This window comes from Chaetodon auriga, chromosome 4 (assembly GCF_051107435.1).
Source record: "Chaetodon auriga isolate fChaAug3 chromosome 4, fChaAug3.hap1, whole genome shotgun sequence".
NCBI lineage: Eukaryota > Metazoa > Chordata > Actinopteri > Chaetodontiformes > Chaetodontidae > Chaetodon > Chaetodon auriga.
In genome coordinates, this window is record NC_135077.1 from 12,042,848 (window position 1) to 12,060,202 (window position 17,355).

Below are 17,355 nucleotides of genomic sequence, written 5' to 3' on the forward strand. Positions count from 1 at the left end.
ATATCACAGTGAACATTTTAATTCTGAATCCCACATCGGCCTGTCCTATGTAGAAACTGAGGACTTCATTACAAACCCTGAAATGTGGAATTGAGTATTTTCTTATATATCAGTAGATTATTACATTTTCCAAAATAAAAGCCTGATCTCATCTCAAATCAACTCCAAAGCTCTTGATAAATCAGAGTGCATGGTGTATTGTTTTCTCTTCCAGTGGAACTAGACGAGCAGTTTCCACATGATGAACCTCATCTCAGTACTGTGTACACAGATATGAAAGTTATATCCATATTCTAGCCTGACTCTGGAGAAGATGGAGAACAGGCAGATCAAAACAAAAAAATAAAGTCACACTGAAAAAACTAGTGATAATTAAAAAAACAGATGGAATATGCTTCAGTCAAGCTGTTTGATTTGTCACTGTAACAGTTTATTTATTAGTGAGAAGGACGGTCAGAAAAAACAAACTGATAAATCCACCCTTTAATGTTTAAATGTTCAGCAGTAGCGTTTGTGTCAGACGGTCGTCTCAGCTCAGCATCATCTTCATTCTGCAGAATCAGCTGACGAAGAGCTCCGACTCTGCAGATCTCCTCACTGGCATCAACACACATGCAGAGTCAGAATACAAAGTGCAAAGTCAACAATAAGTCCATTTGAACAGTAAGCAGTTTCAAATGCGACACAGGATCCACGGAAAGTACATTCAATATTTAGGTTTACAATTGCACAGAACCTCCAAATAATCAAAGTAAAAACTGTTTCAACACTGGGTACATATTCTATATTTAAATGAGAGGATTACAGATTTTTCTGCCAAAGAACATGCAGGTTATGCTTAGCTGCAATAAGCTGCCTGATACATCAAACCTACAGACTTTTGTATAATCAATAAACAGGAACAGATTGAACAAACTGGAACCAAAGATGCAAATATTTCAGTGTCAGTCATTTGTAAATGCAGACATTAACATACAGATATCAACAGGTCAAAAGGAACTGGAGTAAAAGAGCTGAGCAGACAACGTGACTCTCAGCAGACTGAATGTAAGGCTGTAAAGTGGAAAAAATATAAGCATTGTTTGGAGATGAAACCAGAATTAAACATTTTATTCCCCAAAGCATCGACGCAATGATAAATTTATCAGCCAACAAAACTGTAGTTTATTATCCATCAAAGGTGTTGATTCACCGTTGACAGAGTGAGCAGCCACAAACAAAACATCTGACTGCAATCAATACCAGGATTAACTGGAAAAACTGTCCCCTGCTTTGTCTATGGGGTCTGTAGGTGATCCTCGCTGACTGGACAGAAGATCTCCATTGTCATGACTAAAAGTGAATGAAGTGCAAAAGAACAGAGTGTAACACAAAAAACTGGCGGTTGTTTCAGAATTATGAATTAAAGTGTTGTGGTATGTGTGGAGCCGCAGACACGTCGAGAATCATCTTTTAAAAACAAATCAGTAATTGATGCTCTTCAATTAAAAAAATCCCACAAACATGTCAGTAATATGTGACCTCACGGCAAAATTCATCCACATCTGTCCAAAATCCAAGCTGTCAGTGAACACAAGATGTTGAATACAAGGCAGCCTGGAGTGCTGAAACTATTCCTGACATAATAATCCAAAACGTTGATGGTGTAATCCTGAATCAAACCTGCTTTGTTTCTGAGAGCATTTGCAGTTTTTCTCTGTTTTATGCGATTGTAAATTGAACATCTTTCATTTTCAGACTTGTTGGTTCCACGGAGTGAAACATGTGAAGGCGTCATCTGAGGAAACTGAGATGAATATTTTCAATATTTTCAGAAATTAATCGATTCATTAGTTGATTAAGATAAAAAGTATTTAAAAGATGAATCAACAATGAAAATAAATGTTAAACTCAACGTAGCTTCACCGCCGTATAGAAAAGACTAACAGGAGAGCACACACTTCTTCCTCACCCACAGAAACTGCAAAGCAAATGACCCTCGACAGCCATTGTACTCCATGGAAAAAGCTCAGCACTGATATAAAACATTCATGCTTTGAAGTTTATGGGCTGAAACACGTAAAACCACCACGTTTGATGAGATCCACCTCAGGATGGTTGAAAGAGACAACAGCTCCTTCCCCAACCCTGCTCTTCAAACGTCATATTTAGTCTGATGTTGTGTTTGGGCGGGACACACAGGTCAATCCATCCGTCCTCCTCGTCTGAACGTGGCACTCATGAGGTGAGCATCGTCACATAAAACCTAACACCCCCCCCCCCCCCAAAATAATCCTGCTGTCTTCTCATGACAGCCGCACTAAGAAAAAGGAGCCTCTTATATCAAACTGTGGCACAACATCAGATTAACTGTCCAGGCTTAAGTCCACTGAGGTCAGCCAGTATTCATTCAAGACACGAATGTCTGCTGGGAGGAAGATGATGATGATGGAGTCTCTGGCATCACAGCGGGGTGAATGAGGACAGAACTATAGATCCAGGACAGGAGGATTAATACGCCGACATGTGGCGGGAGAGTAAACCCGATCAGAGGTGCACTGATGACATCTGACCAGTCAAAGTTCTCACGAAGCTCAACATCTGTCGATCCAGCAGTGAAGGATGAAGGAGTCGAGGTCTTTAATGCTCCTGCAGGTTCTGGTTGTGATTCTGGTTCTGGTTCTGGTCATGGTTCTGGGAGGGGGGCAGCAGGCGGGTGACGTGGCCGATGCCTTTGGTGACGCCCTCCCTGAAAAGCAGCTTGGCGCCCAGTCGCAGGTACTCGGGGTGTTTGATGAAGCGGAAGCGAACCACGGCTCTCTCGCCTGTACGCAGCTCGTCCTGCAGCACAGAGTTGTAGTTACATACAAGCAGCCACAAGATGGTGAACCGATCACAAGCTTTATATGACGTAGAGACCGACCTTTCCATGAAGGCACTCCACAGTTGCAGTCTGCCTAACGTTGCCGACGTGCACGGTGACCTGTGACCCCCGGCGGAAGGTCTTGGCGTGGAAGAGCAGGACGATGGCGGCTTCAAACTGACAGCAGATGGTCGGATTCATCTTGGGACTGACCATCACCATACCCTGCAACAACCAATGAGACATCACACGCTGACATCACTGCCAAGACAGCTGAAATCACACTGACATCGCTGTCATGACACGCTGACATCACGCTGATGTCACAGCCATCACTCAGTTTATGTGACCTCTGACCTTACGCAATAGTGAGCGGTCAAAGTTTCCCAGCGCCAGCGTGGCAGCCTGCCCGGCCCTCAGCACCCTGCACGCTGAGCGGTTCCTCTGGATACTGCCCACCTTCAGACGCAGGAAACGGCCTTCATCAGTCGGACCGACCACCAGCCTCTCGCCCTCCCTACACACTCCACTGAAGCACACGCAGGCAGCGTTACTACTGCAATACACTCAGCACAGTCACCCTACTGAACTCATAAGAAACCAGCTGTCAGTTCTCGAGGGACAGCAGATGTTTTAAGTCCTGAAGCTAAAAGAACGACTGCTACAGATTTACAAAGTAATCCAGACTCAACCGTGAGCTTTAAGAGACACAAAATGAGTTTAGATAGGAGACAAACTGACAGTGTCTTCGATCAAATGCTGTATCAACTCTTATATGACATGTATGATGGAGTATTAAAGCCACTGTGCAGGAAAGAAAGATGGGATTTAAGACAATGTGCAGAAAGAAACTGAGACGTTACCGATCATTTTCAAGTTGTTGTTATTAATGAGTCCAAAAGACACATACACACTCTGATCTGACTATCAATGATTTCATGTTGTTTCATCCTTAAGACATTTCTGTCATTTAATTCTGACTAAGGACTTGTTTGGGTCTGGACACATTCTGTATGTGCAAGACTGCATTTGAAGATTCTGGATGTTATCTGTTGGTATATTCGGTATTATATGACTGCTACCTGCACATGCACATAACACTTCAATAATGGTTATTTTAACATAGAAAAAAACAGCATAATTCAGACACCAAATGAATAATTTATATCAAATCAAGTTTTTGGATAATACTAAACACTTTTTCTACGTTTTCTCAGAAATGGTCCAAACCTATGATCTGTTCTCACCTGTACAGAGTTCCTCCCACCACAGTCCCAACATCAGGAACTGAGTAGATCTCATCCACCTGCAAACACACGCACACACACACATGCACCACATCAGTCACATCAATATCTTCCTTTCAGGGTCTCCTCAAAGCTGCACTTAACAAGCCTGTTTGAACATTTTCCTTCATACATTTTCTTTAAGCTTCTTGTGACTTAAAATTTTTATTGCAGAGAATTTGGCTGAATTCTATTATTAGTTTAGAATCTTTCTGTTATTATTGGTGGATTTTCACTTCATGTAAAACACCTAACAACAACATGAAAAGATGCTCTAGAAATGAAGATTATTATCAAAGATTAAATCAATTTTCCATCCAGGACATTTTCAAAGACTCGTGATTCAGCCATATTTGCATATGAATCATCATAAATGGTGACGTGGAATGTAAAATGACACTGACGACTGTAAACATTGTGAAAGCTGTCACCATGTCAGGGTTAACACACAGTTAGAATAACACAAACACATCATGGGGTTTTGTGACACCAGTAGCAACTTTCTCCGAGCAGCTCGTTGTTTTTCTGGAAATTTTTATATTCCAGGACTTTTCAAAAGATTCCCAAGATGCATCAGGACTATCAGAAATCCGTTCACTGGGCTGGAGACCTCTAACATGGCCACCAGAATGTGAGTTACATCACGACATGCATCACATTACAAGTCCATTTAGGCTTCCAGTGTCAACTTAAAGCAGCGAGATGCAGAGTGTGTGTGTGTGTGTGCGTGTGTGTGTGTACCTGGAACTCGGTGAGCTGCTGCATCAGCTCTTCCTGCTCCTTGCTGTTGCTCAGTGGAGGGAGGATGTTCAAGAAAACCTTCAGGAGGTCCAGACTCTCTCCAGACACACTGGACAAGGTGAAGATAGGCGTGATGCTGCACACACACACACACACACACACACACAATGAAAACTTTAATCATACTGATAGGTGTGTCTAATATTTTGTCAGATGTGACCTGTTTCAGTACAATGATGATGTGAGTGAAAACTTTGAGGTGGTGATACAGTTTGACTCGAGTCAAAGAGTCCATAAAACAAGGTGGGAAAAAGTTTTCATCTGCTTTAAATGTTACTTCAGTTAAAGTATGTCAGAACAATCAGGAGCAGAATTTCTACACACCATGCAGACTGAGTGAACTGCTGTGCGGCCGTCACGGCGTCGTCGGGGCTGGACACCACCATGGGCACCTTGTTGCAGCCCGGCTGCTTCAGGACTCGTTCCAGCTGCCGGACGGTTCGCTCCACGGTGCCGCGGGAGCACAGGTCCACTTTACTGACCACGATGAAGATGGGAACTTTCAGCGCCATGGCCAGGCCCAGGTGCTCTCGAGTCGTACCGGCTGGATGGAGGAGAGCAGGAACACTGTGAGCATGCTGACATCAAAAAAGGCTGACGAAGGAAAAACATCCCCACATAAAAAACAGCAGGCATTGTGTATTTATTCACTGCCTTGTTGAGTCGGTTTCACATAATTTGACAACTGAGATGATCTTGGGATTTTTTTTATCACTATTTGTCACTATTGGCAGATTAAAGTATACTAAGACTAACTGTGAGTTTCAGCCCTGATTGTCATAGTGTTAATATTATCATTTCCATGTATGCAAGTATGTACGTAAGATAGGAATGAACAGGATTGCAGGTGTGACAGAGAATGGGGAACAACTTACTAATTATTGAAACCTTAAATCCTCAAAACCTACACAGTAATCAAATACAGTGTGTGAGGTCAATTCAAACCTCCAGAAGTCGCTACTGAAACAAACCCCTGAGTTCATATAATAAACCAACTCTGAAGTCTGCTCTCATCTCAACACGGATTACTTCTGACCTCTAGTGGTGACTGGAAGGATCGCAGCGTCGACTGATATCCAGACATGAAGTTACATACATCATTAACAGCAGCCAGCATGTCACAGCTCTACATGCACTGTTGTTTCCTGTGTGTAACATGCGGCTGCAGCTCACCGATGCCGGTGTTGGCGCTCACCACCAGCATGGCGAAGTCAGGGCAGTAGCTGGTGAGGCCGAAAATGGTCGTCTTCAGATACTTGTGGTGTCCTGCCAGATCAATGAAGGTGATCATCTTGGAGGAGCTCTCGCAGATCTCCTCAGCTGTCCGAGACTCGCTGTAGTTCACGACCTGCGCCATGACAAAAAACAACATCAGTACCAGTCTCAAACATCTGAATTAGAAAAATATATTGATCAGAATGGACTGATATATCAGCAGATATTCAATATAAAAGGACTCAGACTGAGATTAAAAGGGAATTTAATTGTTACAGCCTCACAAAGGTGCAGGTGCTATCGTACCAAAAGTATGAAAATATTAAACTGTACAGGTGTTAATGAAGGAAAAACATTAATTAAAATTTAATTAAAGCTAATATCTGCTCTCCCTCTGTCATCAGTGAGCTCACCTCTCCTTTGCTGTTGAAGCCCAGGATCTCAAAGCTGATGCTGGAGGTGCGTCCGGTCTGGATCTCGTGCAGGTGTCTGAAGAGGTTGAGCCGTGCTCGGCCACGGCCGTTGTCCAGCTCGCCCTGCGTCAGAACTCCCAGCAGGGTTGACTTTCCAGAGTCCACGTTCCCCAGAACTGCCACCCGCAGGTCCAAGAACTGTCCCAGTCCAAAACAACATGAGAGAGTAGACGGATCATCGTCTCTCATATAAGCCTGTTCAACAAAGGTCTGCTGCTGCCTGCAGTTGAGGTAAATTTCAAGTTGTGGTCCTTTTTAATGCCTTAGATCATTTTCAAATCTGTGGTGTTCAGTTCTTTTGAGTTGGACTCTGGTATCTTCTCCTCCTTCATACGATTTGTTTGGGGAGATCTGAACTCAGGTGAAGACCAAAACAAACTAAAATTACTCTTTTAGAGGAAGTGGGGTTCATTTGTAGTGGGATCCTCAATCCCGACTACAAGGCAGACTCTGCACGTTGGAGCTAAACAGTTCTCTGAACCAGGGGCGCTTTGCATGCAAGGATGACTGAAAGTAGTAGTTTCTAGCGCTGAGCTGAAGAATGAATCCAGTCTGACCTGGACTAGTGTCTTCCTATGTATACGCTCTCTGTCTCACCCCAGAACCATCTAACCCAGCGCTTCTGAAAGTCCAGACCTCAGTCCACATCCAGACCGAACAGCAAGTCGTTTAGAGGAAGCGGTCCTGTCCATCCTGAGCGTGATCATGGATCCGCTTGCCTTCCCCTGACTCACATCAAAAACTCTGTAATTCACCCACAGACAGGAAGGGATACTCTCACAGAGAGTCACTAAGCTCATCTATTAGACACAAGAGGTATCACTTGGGTTTATTTTGTTGGCCAACTGTTGTACTGAGTCTCATACTGAGTATTTTTGATCCAGACCTCAGATTTGGACCTTTGAGTTAAATTAGCGCTAAATCAGTTTGAGAATCCCTCATCTAACCAATGAGCACAGAGAACCTTCTCAATTGGCTTTAATGATGCATTTTGGTTTGTTTTCATTTTCTCTATGTGAACAGGAACTAAACCAAGAGGAAAACGCAACAAGTTCAACTCTTTGAGGTTTGAAAACACTTTGAAACACATACAAAACAGGAAAAGCAGAACCTGAAGGACAGACTCTCACCTGCTGATCATCAGGAACTTTACGAACCAGGACTTCTGCAATTTTGCGTGTGTTTCTGTCGGTGTCGTAGTCCACCTCCCTCTCACGGAGTAGAGTGATGTCAGCGCCGACTCTGATGAGACAGAGAAGGAAAACCCGATCAGACAGATTACAACTCACAACACAACATACTGCTTTCAGTTCACACCACTGTCGACCATCTGCCATCAGTTTCTAGATTCATTTTTCACCCTGTGGTTTCAGTTTGGTCTCAAAATGAAAATCAACTTGCAGTGACTCAAATCTTGAAAGAGCTAAATCCTCCACCTTTTTTGTCAGTTATCTTAGTGACATGTGATACAGCAGCTGAGGAGGACTGCTCTGAAGGTCCTTCCTGTTGTTTTACGTATTAAAAAATTCACGTTATCTTTACACCGAGAAATAAATAATTTCCTTCCCAGGCTTGTTGCTTTGTTAAAATACAGAAAGTTGGAGAGCCTTGATTATGGTGGTCACATGCATGATTAAAAACAAGAACATTATCGTTATTACTACTGAATGCATCAGCTTTTAAAAAAAGTCCCTGGCATGTTGATGTCAGACACGCCTTCACTGTGATGAATTAACCAGCACGTTGACTTTCATCCTGTACTGAAATGACTGCGACCCTGAAAGCAGAGAAACAGCTGCAGCCACTTAATGAATCACTGGTCCTCATGCAAGAAGCAACAGTGTGAGCAGGTTTGTTCTTTAGTGGCACAAACAAATGACTGAGGCAATTTTTCCATATTTAGAATTGTCTCTGAGGTACGAACAGATCTGTCACATGAGTCGTCTTCAGTATCATTCTCTGTCATAACACCTGTCTGTGTAACATCACCCGCTGCAGGCTGTCAGAAAAGGTGTATTCATGTATTATCTAACTTACTCTTTGGTATCATTTTTTTAAGAAACTGCCCACAAACAGAGCACAGCAGGCAGCCTTATATGGCACCTTTAGGGGCGATTGTGGTGATGATCAAATCTCCTGAACAGGTGACATTCATCAGGCTGAAATGAGAAATTAACGGCAAGTTTGTCCAGTGAGGGGAGCACAAACACGAACGAGCCTCACAGAAAACACCTTTCAAGAAAATGAAAATGTTTTTGCATGAGCCTCAATGGTTCTCTACAGCTTCATTACACACAAAAAAGACAACCTACTTCTCTGCCATCCTCTTTAAGGTCTTGAGCGAGGCCTTCATGTCAGCCTCGGTCAGGCCGACCAGCAGGCCATTGTCTTCCACTCCAATCTGGTAGACGGCCTCGCCACGGCCCTCCTGCAAACGCCACTTGAGCTGCGTGGCCAGATGCTCGAAGCGATACTGAGTGGGATTGACCAGCTTCAACTACAAGCAGAGAGACAAACAGAAACATGTTGGTTCAAAAGGCAAATAAACAGAGCACAGTTTAAACAGAGCAAACCCAAAATAGAATTATGATGTGTTATAGTTAAGACAGAAGACTTAAAATGTAAGACAACAGATTAATTTCACACACAGGACTGCAGCTAATGATTATTTTTATTAGATTACTCTGTCGACTGTTTTCTTCATTCATTGATTACTTTGTCTTTAAAGAATCAGAAAACAATGAAATGGCCCAAAACAATAAACAAACAGTTCAAAACCTGAATATTATCAGTTTGATCATCAGGTATAACGTGGTTTTTAAGCATCTATCCTCTGCTTTAACAGTCCAATAAAACTGTAATGCTACAACTCATCTGTACACTCTGAGAGAAATCTGAGAAGTAATAAAACACATTCTGCAGCTAATATTGTGGTGTGAAAAAACCTTGTTACCTTGTACTCGATGTTTCCTTCTTCAGCCTGGAAAAAGAGAGAAGAAGACAGACAAGGACACTTAAAGTCAAATTAATGTCAAAATGACTGGAATAACTATTGTCTACACTGTATGTCCAGACATATATGGACACCTCTGTCTACATACTTTATGTCTGACACTGTTTTTGTCCACCAACAGAGTTGAAACTGAATATTGATCTTAATTGATGCTGGGCATGATGGAGTACAGTGTCATTCTCCTTCTGTTCTGTGCTTTCAACACTTCTCTAAGTGGCTCTCGCTCACAGCACACAGTGAGCTGAGATCAGATGAATCCATTTGCACCTCTTCTTTGCAGAGAATGAAAATGAGGCATGCTATGGATGCAGGACATGACATCTGTGCCATTGCTCTTTATTAATCTTATTTCCAGAAAAAAAAAAAAAAAAAAAACTGCCATATTTATTGTATCACATCACTCCAATTTACTGTGTGTGTATTTAATTAAAATTTTCTGACCATTTTCGATTATTAATTTTGAGGACAGTTACTACATGCAAGTGCTTTCTGGCTAACCAGCCTCTAATAGTAACAAGGCCTACAGTTGGTGATACATTCGGCTGTAGTAGTTTTATGTTTCAGAAAGCCGAGACGTGATGTTAATCATCACTGGATACAATTAAGTGAGAAATGTGTTTTCAAGTAACTGTTGTAACATCAGCCCCGTGTGTGAGCAGCGGTACGCACATAAAACCAGCGCGCCGACAAGGAGAGAATGTCAGCCAAACTGAATGTACTATTCTGGCAATTTAAAGTTTCTTTAGAACAAACAAATAAAAAAAAACTACAATATAATATTTGACTCGGACCATTTCCTACAAGATGAACTTGTATATTCGGTATGAAGTTAAATTATGTGGGTATCTTTTTAAACAACTTTCCCCCCAGTAATTCCAGATTTCTTCCACCGAATATAACGTTAAATTAGCGCTAAATCAGTGGTAGTTACGTTGAGTTAAAAATGTTAAACTATTCCGATAGTCGGAAGCAAAAATAGTAAAGCAAACACTGCTTCTTGATGTTGAGGCATACGCCGAATTATTAATCGGTTATTATTCTTTCAGAATATATATTGGGTGAACTTCTATGGCCTTTGTGCGTCAACTATTTGGACAAATATATATTTAATTGTCAAATATGTAAGGGCAGTTTCTTGTGACGTTTTCGACACTCGAAGGAGCAGCACACAGTGGCGGGAGGGGCTCGTACATCAGGTCTAGCTCACAATAACAATATTTTACAGCATGTTATAGATGTTTTATTGGTGTGGTGTAAACAAAATGAATCAGTGATTAGCCTGAAACTAGCTAGGGTTTGCTGCAGCACCACTAGCTAACGTTAGCTGGCTAGTTTAGCGGGCTGATGTCCCTTAATCCCCGGGCTAAAGAAAAGGAAGCTACCTCCGGTGGAAAATACGGTGGAGGTGTTTTGTTGTTCCTGTTGTTCTTTTTATTCCTTCTTCTCCTGCCTCGTTTGCCTCTTCTCGTTCGCGACTTTTTCGTCGTTTTCTTCCCGTTGTTACCGGAGCCGGAGCTCTGTCCGTGCCTGCCGTGTCCGGGCGACACTGCACCACTCTGGGACAAATCCACCATCACTGAGCTCAATGTAACCGCGACAGCCTGAAACCTGAGATCACCGGGAGCAGTCTGAACTCAAAGTAATGAATTCACATTCAATTGCACATAATAATATTGATAATACTGCTAGTCCCCTTTCTAACATCACATCCACCAAACTATACGGCCTGTCTGACTTAAGACCTGCAGCCAAGGATGCTCTCTCCTCAGCATCATAGAGTCCGTCAAGTCTGCTTTATTACGTACAATACAGCTTCCCGATACAACGTTCGACATGATTTCGCCAGTCGCTCTTCCGAACAGGAAACGATTTTAAATTTCAAAGTAAAAGTACAACAGTGGGTTTTAGGATTAGCAGTAAACTTTCTGTAACGACATCTTACACAAACTTAGACCTTATTTCTGTAACTGTGCTACAACCATGATGACTTTTTGTTACAGGTCTCATCTTTGAGGGATACATCAGATTAAAAACATCAGGCAACAACTGAGGTATCACCAATCCAAGCCTCTTTCCATTTTATCCATTTCTTTAGAGGGCCTGTTTTCAGCTTTGTGATGATGCATTTTCCAGTTAATCCAAGAGGCTTTTTAAATGATTTATTTAGCTGAAGAAGCAGGAGAATTTTTAACAACATTTAACAGCATTTAAACTGTACATTTCATTGAATATGCATATTTGTTTCTTCATATCACAGTGAATCTCTTCATTTACTCATCATCCATCAACTCAGTTTGATTGACAACAGAGATGATCAGAGGTGCAGAGTTTTTACCACCATCATTAAACCCGGGACAGAAGTATGGGAAGAGTTTCTCTGTGAAGGAGCAGCCAATAAAGGAGTAGATAAGAGCTGCAGCATCTACGTCATAAAAGGAGACCAGACCCTCCTCATAATCCACAAACACCCCCACCTTCTGAGGCTGAGACCTCAGAGAGAGACTGACTGATGGGTTTTCAAGAGCTCTGTACTCATTTCCATTTCTCAACCATATAGTCCAGTAACCGTTCTCAGGACTCAATGGGTTGTCTTCCTTCCTGTTGATCGACTCTCTGGCGACTCCAAAGTCCCATTCAGTCTTTCCTTTAACCTGAACCTCAAAGTAAAATCTGCCTGAGGAGAAACTCTGCTTTCCTAAAACACAAGGATTGAGAGAAAATCTCTCTGGATTGTCTGGAAATTTTTTCTCAACATCAGAATCGTTCACTTGTTTCCCATCATCAGACAGGATGAGATTGGGATGTGCTGTATCAGGATCAAGAGTCACATCCACTGCATACTGCTGGACCCTCTTCAGCTCTGCTTCAATCAGCTTCTTCATCTCTTTACTGAGTGTCTCCTCCAGCTGAGCCACAGCTCTCACCACAGTCCCCTCATATGATGCTGGAGGGACGCTGACCTCTGTCCAGTCTTTGGTGGTTGGGACATCCTTCAGAGGTGAGAAGCTTTGGAGAAAGTGGAGGTGGTCTTCAGAGCGTGAGAGCTGCTCCACCTCAGTGCTTCTCTTCAGCAGCTCAGAGATTTCTTGTTCCAGCTCTTTGATGAAATCTTCAGTCTGTTTTTCTGTTGTTTTCTGCTTCTCTTCAATGGTTTTGATGAGCTCATCCAGGCCTCTCTCCACAGACTTCATCAGAGAGGTGAAGACCTGAACACCTTCTGCTATCTCTCTGTCTGCATTTTCCTTACTGAGCCTCACTGACTGTTTGAGCTCCTCAATCTTCAGTCGTCTCTTCTGGATCACCTGCTGAATTACGTCCTCTGTCTTCCTCAGCTCGGCCTTCTTTCCATCATATTCTTCTCTCAGAGGAACAACATCATGTGTCTTGTGGTCTAAAACAGTGCAGAGCATGCAGACACATGTGTGGTCGGTCTTACAGAACAGCTCCAGAGGTTTATCGTGCTTCATGCACATCCTGCCTTCCAGGTTCTCCACAGGGTCGATCAGCTGATGTCTCTTCAGGCCTAACACTGTCAGATGAGGCTCCAGGTGGGTCTCGCAGTAGGAGACCAGGCAGACCAGGCAGGACTTCAGGGCCTTCAGTTTGGTTCCAGTGCAGACGTCACAGGGAACTTCTCCTGGTTTGAACACTTGTTGCTCTGAACTGCTGCTGCTGACTTCCTGCTGAGCTTCGTCTCTGAACTGAGCAACCATCTCAGAGATGAAAGTGTTGACCCTCAAATCAGGCCTTGTGGTAAAAGCCTCCTTACACGTGGGACACTGGCAGCTCTCATTAATTTTCCAGTGTTCAGTGATGCAATTTTTGCAGAAGTTGTGTCCACATGGTGTGGTGACTGGGTCAGTGAACACATCCAGACAGATGGAGCACAGAAACTGATCTTCAGACTTCAGACTGTTGGCAGCAGACATGTCTACACACTGACAACAAAAGTCAAAGTATTAGAAAATGTTTTGTTACATATTTATCATTTGAAATAAAAAGATGTCCGTTTGACAAGTAGCATTATGACATGAAAGGAGCGTAACTTCCTGTTTGATTAGAGCTGCAGGTTTTGTGCCCGTGCTGGTTGTTGAGTCACAGTTAATTTTATTATTTCCACTCACCAGTATTTGAGTCCGTTGTTGAGAAAGACCTGATGTACTCAGTTTAATGTTTCCTTGGACAGGAACACAGAGACTTGTTTCAGCTTCACCGTCACTCTGTCAAAGCTTCCTTTTCATTTCAGGAAAGTGAAACTCTGCTCTTTATAGTTTCACTCCGCCTCTTACTGCAGCTCTGTTTGGGGAGGATGTGTTTACTACTTCAGATTAAGATGTAATTATGAATTCATACATTTGGCACAAGATAAGTTTCATCTTCAGGGAGAGTTGTTACAGTTTTCATGTTTTTTTTTGTTCTGCTGTGAGTTTTTTCTGCAGCTTGAAGTTACCTGCTGAAAATATTGAACATTTTCATGTAATTTGTTCATTTGCTTCTTTCCTATAGTTGCTGCTGAATCAGACGAGGAAGCAGAAAGCACCTGCGACTCCCCATCAGTCAGTTCAAGACCTGAAGAAGCCTCTTGGATGAGAGGTGCAACATTTTCAAGGGCCTAAAACCAAGTCTGGTTGCCCTTGATTCAAACCTCCTTGGATAACCAGAGCCTGAATGACTGATGACTTCACAGATATCTCAAAAAATGAGGTATGTTTTCCAAACGACTTAGGATCTCAAAATGAGATTGTACTCAAAGTAATGAGAAACTTGACCAGAACAATGATTACTTATCTCAAAATTAATGACTGAGAAAGTGTCTACTTATTTAGAAAGTCATTATTTACAGACAGTTCATGATGTTTGAGAAATGTTGTCATTATTTTGAGAAACTTTCATTATTTCAAGTTAGAGAAGATTATTTCAAAATAAAACCCTTTTCTAAGAAAATTAACCACAGACGTAGAATGTTTTGGTCCTTTTGTTTAGAAAATTACTTAAGAAATGAATTGATCACTAAAAATGTTCCTGATAAATTCCTTGTCCATCAATACAGCATCTGGATACAACGTTCAAAATAATTTTGCCAGGCACTCCTCCAGACAGGAAACGATTTTATTTTTCAAAGTAAAAGTATAACAGTCGCTTTGTTTGCTGTGGTAAAAACAATTTCTAACCAGGCTGTTTAAAGTGATATCAAAAGTACAGATTTAGGATTAGCAGTAAACATTCTCTAATGACATCTTTCACAAACTTAGACCTTATTTCTGTAACTGTGCTACAACATCATGGTTGTAGCACAGTTACAGAAATGATTAATGTGCATGTTGCATTTTATTGCTGTAGATGTTTAAGATTGGCCTCATATGAACTGCTTTATATACTGTTGGCTGGTTTAATCCACAGCAATGCATCATATTCTATAAGATCATCATATGTTTGTAGTGCAGCTGTCCTGTGAGAACCAAGTATCACTAAAAGGTTTCATGAGCTCAGAAAAACAGCCTGTTTTCAGCTTTGTGATGATGCATTTTCCAGTTAATCCAAAAGGCTTTTTAAATGGTTTATTTAGCTGAAGGAGGAAGAGAATTTTCTCAACACATACATTGTATAAAATGGAAATGCCCAAGTAAAGTACAAGTATCTCAACTTTGTACATAAGTACAGTAAATTCCACCACTGGCTGTTCCATCAGTATTTCTTGGTACCTCGAGCCTCACTGAAGCACCTCACTTAATAAAAGAATAAAATAATCACAATTTGAAGATGAAACATTTAAACTGTACATTTCATTTAATATGCATATTTGTTTCTTCATATCACAGTGAATCTCTTCATTTACACATCATCCATCTACGCAGTTTGATTGACAACAGAGATGATCAGAGGTGCAGAGTTTTTACCACCATCATTAGAACAGGGACTGAAGTATGGGAAGAGTTTCTCTGTGAAGGAGCAGCCAGTAAAGGAGTAGATAAGAGCTGCAGCATCTACGTCATAAAAGGAGACCAGACCCTCCTCATAATCCACAAACACCCCCACCTTCTGAGGCTGAGACCTCAGAGAGAGACTGACTGATGGGTCATCAAGAGCTCTGTACTCATTTCCATTTCTCAACCATGTAGTCCAGTAACCGTTCTCAGGACCCAGTGCAATTTTTCCCTTCCTGCTGACCGACTCTCTGGCGACTCCAAAGTCCCATTCAGTCTTTCCTTTAACCTGAACCTCAAAGTAAAATCTGCCTGAAGAGAAACTCTGCTTTCCTAAAACACAAACACACAAAGAAAATCTCTCTGGGTTGTGTGGAAGAGTCTTCCTAACATCACCATGATTCACTTGTTTCCCATCATCAGACAGGATGAGTTCAGGATGTGCTGTATCAGGATCAAGAGTCACATCCACTGCATACTGCTGGACCCTCTTCAGCTCTGCTTCAATCAGCTTCTTCATCTCTTTACTGAGTGTCTTCTCCAGCTGAGCCACAGCTCTCACCACAGTCCCCTCATATGATGCTGGAGGGACGCTGAGCTCTGTCCAGTCTTTGGTGGTTGGGACGTCCAGAGACGAGAAGCTTTGGAGAAAGTGGAGGTGGTCTTCAGAGCGTGAGAGCTGCTCCACCTCAGTGCTTCTCTTCATCAGCTCAGAGATTTCTTGTTCCAGCTCTTTGATGAAAACTTCAGTCTCTTTTTCTGTTGTTTTCTGCTTCTCTTCAATGGTTTTGATGAGCTCATCCAGGCCTCTCTCAACAGACTTCATCAGAGAAGTGAAGACCTGAACACCTTCTGCTATCTCTCTGTCTGCATCTTCCTTGCTGAGCCTCACTGACTGTTTGAGCTCCTCAATCTTCAGTCGTCTCTTCTGGATCACCTGCTGAATTTCAGCCTCTGTCTTCCTCAGCTCGGCCTTCTTTCCATCATATTCTTCTCTCAGAGGAACAACATCATGTGTCTTGTGGTCTAAAACAGTGCAGAGCATGCAGACACATGTGTGGTCGGTCTTACAGAACAGCTCCAGAGGTTTATCGTGCTTCATGCACATCCTGCCTTCCAGGTTCTCCACAGGGTCGATCAGCTGATGTCTCTTCAGGCGTGAAGCTGTCAGATGAGGCTCCAGGTGAGTCTCACAGTAGGAGACCAGGCAGACCAGGCAGGACTTCAGTGCCTTCAGTTTGGTTCCAGTGCAGACGTCACAGGGAACTTCTCCTGGTTTGGACACTTGTTGTTCTGAACTGCTGCTGCTGACTTCCTGCTGAGTCGACTGTCTGAACTGAGCAACCATCTCAGAGAACAAAGTATTGACCCTCAAATCAGGCCTTGTGGTAAAAGCCTCCTTACACGTGGGACACTGGCAGCTCTCATTAATTTTCCAGTGTTCAGTGATGCAGTTTTTACAGAAGTTGTGTCCACAAGGTGTGGTGACTGGGTCAGTGAACACATCCAGACAGATGGAGCACAGAAACTGATCTTCAGACATCAGACTGTTGGCAGCAGACATGTCTACACACTGACAACAAAAGTCAAAGTATTAGAAAATGTTTTGTTACATATTTATCATTTGAAATAAAAAGGTGTGTTTGACTTAACTAAGATGTCTGTTTGACAAGTAGCATTATGACATGAAAGGAGCGTAACTTCCTGTTTGATTAGAGCTGCAAGTTTTGTGCCCATGCTGGTTGTTGAGTCACAGTTAATATTATTATTTCCACTCACCAGTATTTGAGTCCGTTGTTGA

At 42.3% G+C, this 17,355-nt stretch overlaps 3 protein-coding genes across 3 annotated transcripts; all 3 read right to left on the reverse strand.

The window, feature by feature from the left end:
- Nucleotides 1-408: 408 nt before the first annotated feature.
- Nucleotides 409-11,471, reverse strand: gtpbp2b (GTP binding protein 2b). The gene is made up of 12 exons (XM_076728596.1): nucleotides 11,013-11,471; nucleotides 9,571-9,597; nucleotides 8,930-9,114; nucleotides 7,748-7,859; nucleotides 6,558-6,755; nucleotides 6,103-6,277; nucleotides 5,254-5,473; nucleotides 4,870-5,005; nucleotides 4,090-4,148; nucleotides 3,200-3,371; nucleotides 2,903-3,067; nucleotides 409-2,820 (listed from the first exon to the last, which is right to left on the reverse strand). The coding sequence occupies exons 1-12, from the start codon at nucleotides 11,202-11,204 to the stop codon at nucleotides 2,620-2,622; spliced, it is 1,842 nt and encodes a 613-aa protein (XP_076584711.1). The 5' UTR covers nucleotides 11,205-11,471; the 3' UTR covers nucleotides 409-2,619.
- A 429-nt stretch (nucleotides 11,472-11,900) lies between these two features.
- LOC143319018 (E3 ubiquitin-protein ligase TRIM21-like) lies at nucleotides 11,901-13,801 on the reverse strand. Its single transcript, XM_076727575.1, has 2 exons — nucleotides 13,755-13,801; nucleotides 11,901-13,568 (listed from the first exon to the last, which is right to left on the reverse strand). Exon 2 carries the CDS (start codon nucleotides 13,557-13,559, stop codon nucleotides 11,901-11,903), a length of 1,659 nt encoding a protein of 552 aa, XP_076583690.1. The 5' UTR covers nucleotides 13,560-13,568; nucleotides 13,755-13,801.
- Nucleotides 13,802-15,477: 1,676 nt separating this feature from the next.
- LOC143319442 (E3 ubiquitin-protein ligase TRIM21-like) lies at nucleotides 15,478-17,118 on the reverse strand. The gene has a single exon (XM_076728436.1). It carries the CDS (start codon nucleotides 17,116-17,118, stop codon nucleotides 15,478-15,480), a length of 1,641 nt encoding a protein of 546 aa, XP_076584551.1.
- Nucleotides 17,119-17,355: the final 237 nt, after the last annotated feature.

Excerpts from the sequence above, each read along its gene's own strand:
- gtpbp2b (XM_076728596.1), bottom strand. The coding sequence starts at position 11,204 with ATGGTGGATTTGTCCCAGAGTGGTGCAGTGTCGCCCGGACACGGCAGG. Across the intron at positions 5,474-6,102 it reads GAGCGCCAACACCGGCATCG|CCGGTACGACTCGAGAGCAC; the intron begins GTGAGCTGCAGC and ends TCCTCCATCCAG. Across the intron at positions 2,821-2,902 it reads TGGAGTGCCTTCATGGAAAG|GACGAGCTGCGTACAGGCGA; the intron begins GTCGGTCTCTAC and ends TCTGTGCTGCAG.
- LOC143319018 (XM_076727575.1), bottom strand. The coding sequence starts at position 13,559 with ATGTCTGCTGCCAACAGTCTGAAGTCTGAAGATCAGTTTCTGTGCTCC.
- LOC143319442 (XM_076728436.1), bottom strand. The coding sequence starts at position 17,118 with ATGTCTGCTGCCAACAGTCTGATGTCTGAAGATCAGTTTCTGTGCTCC.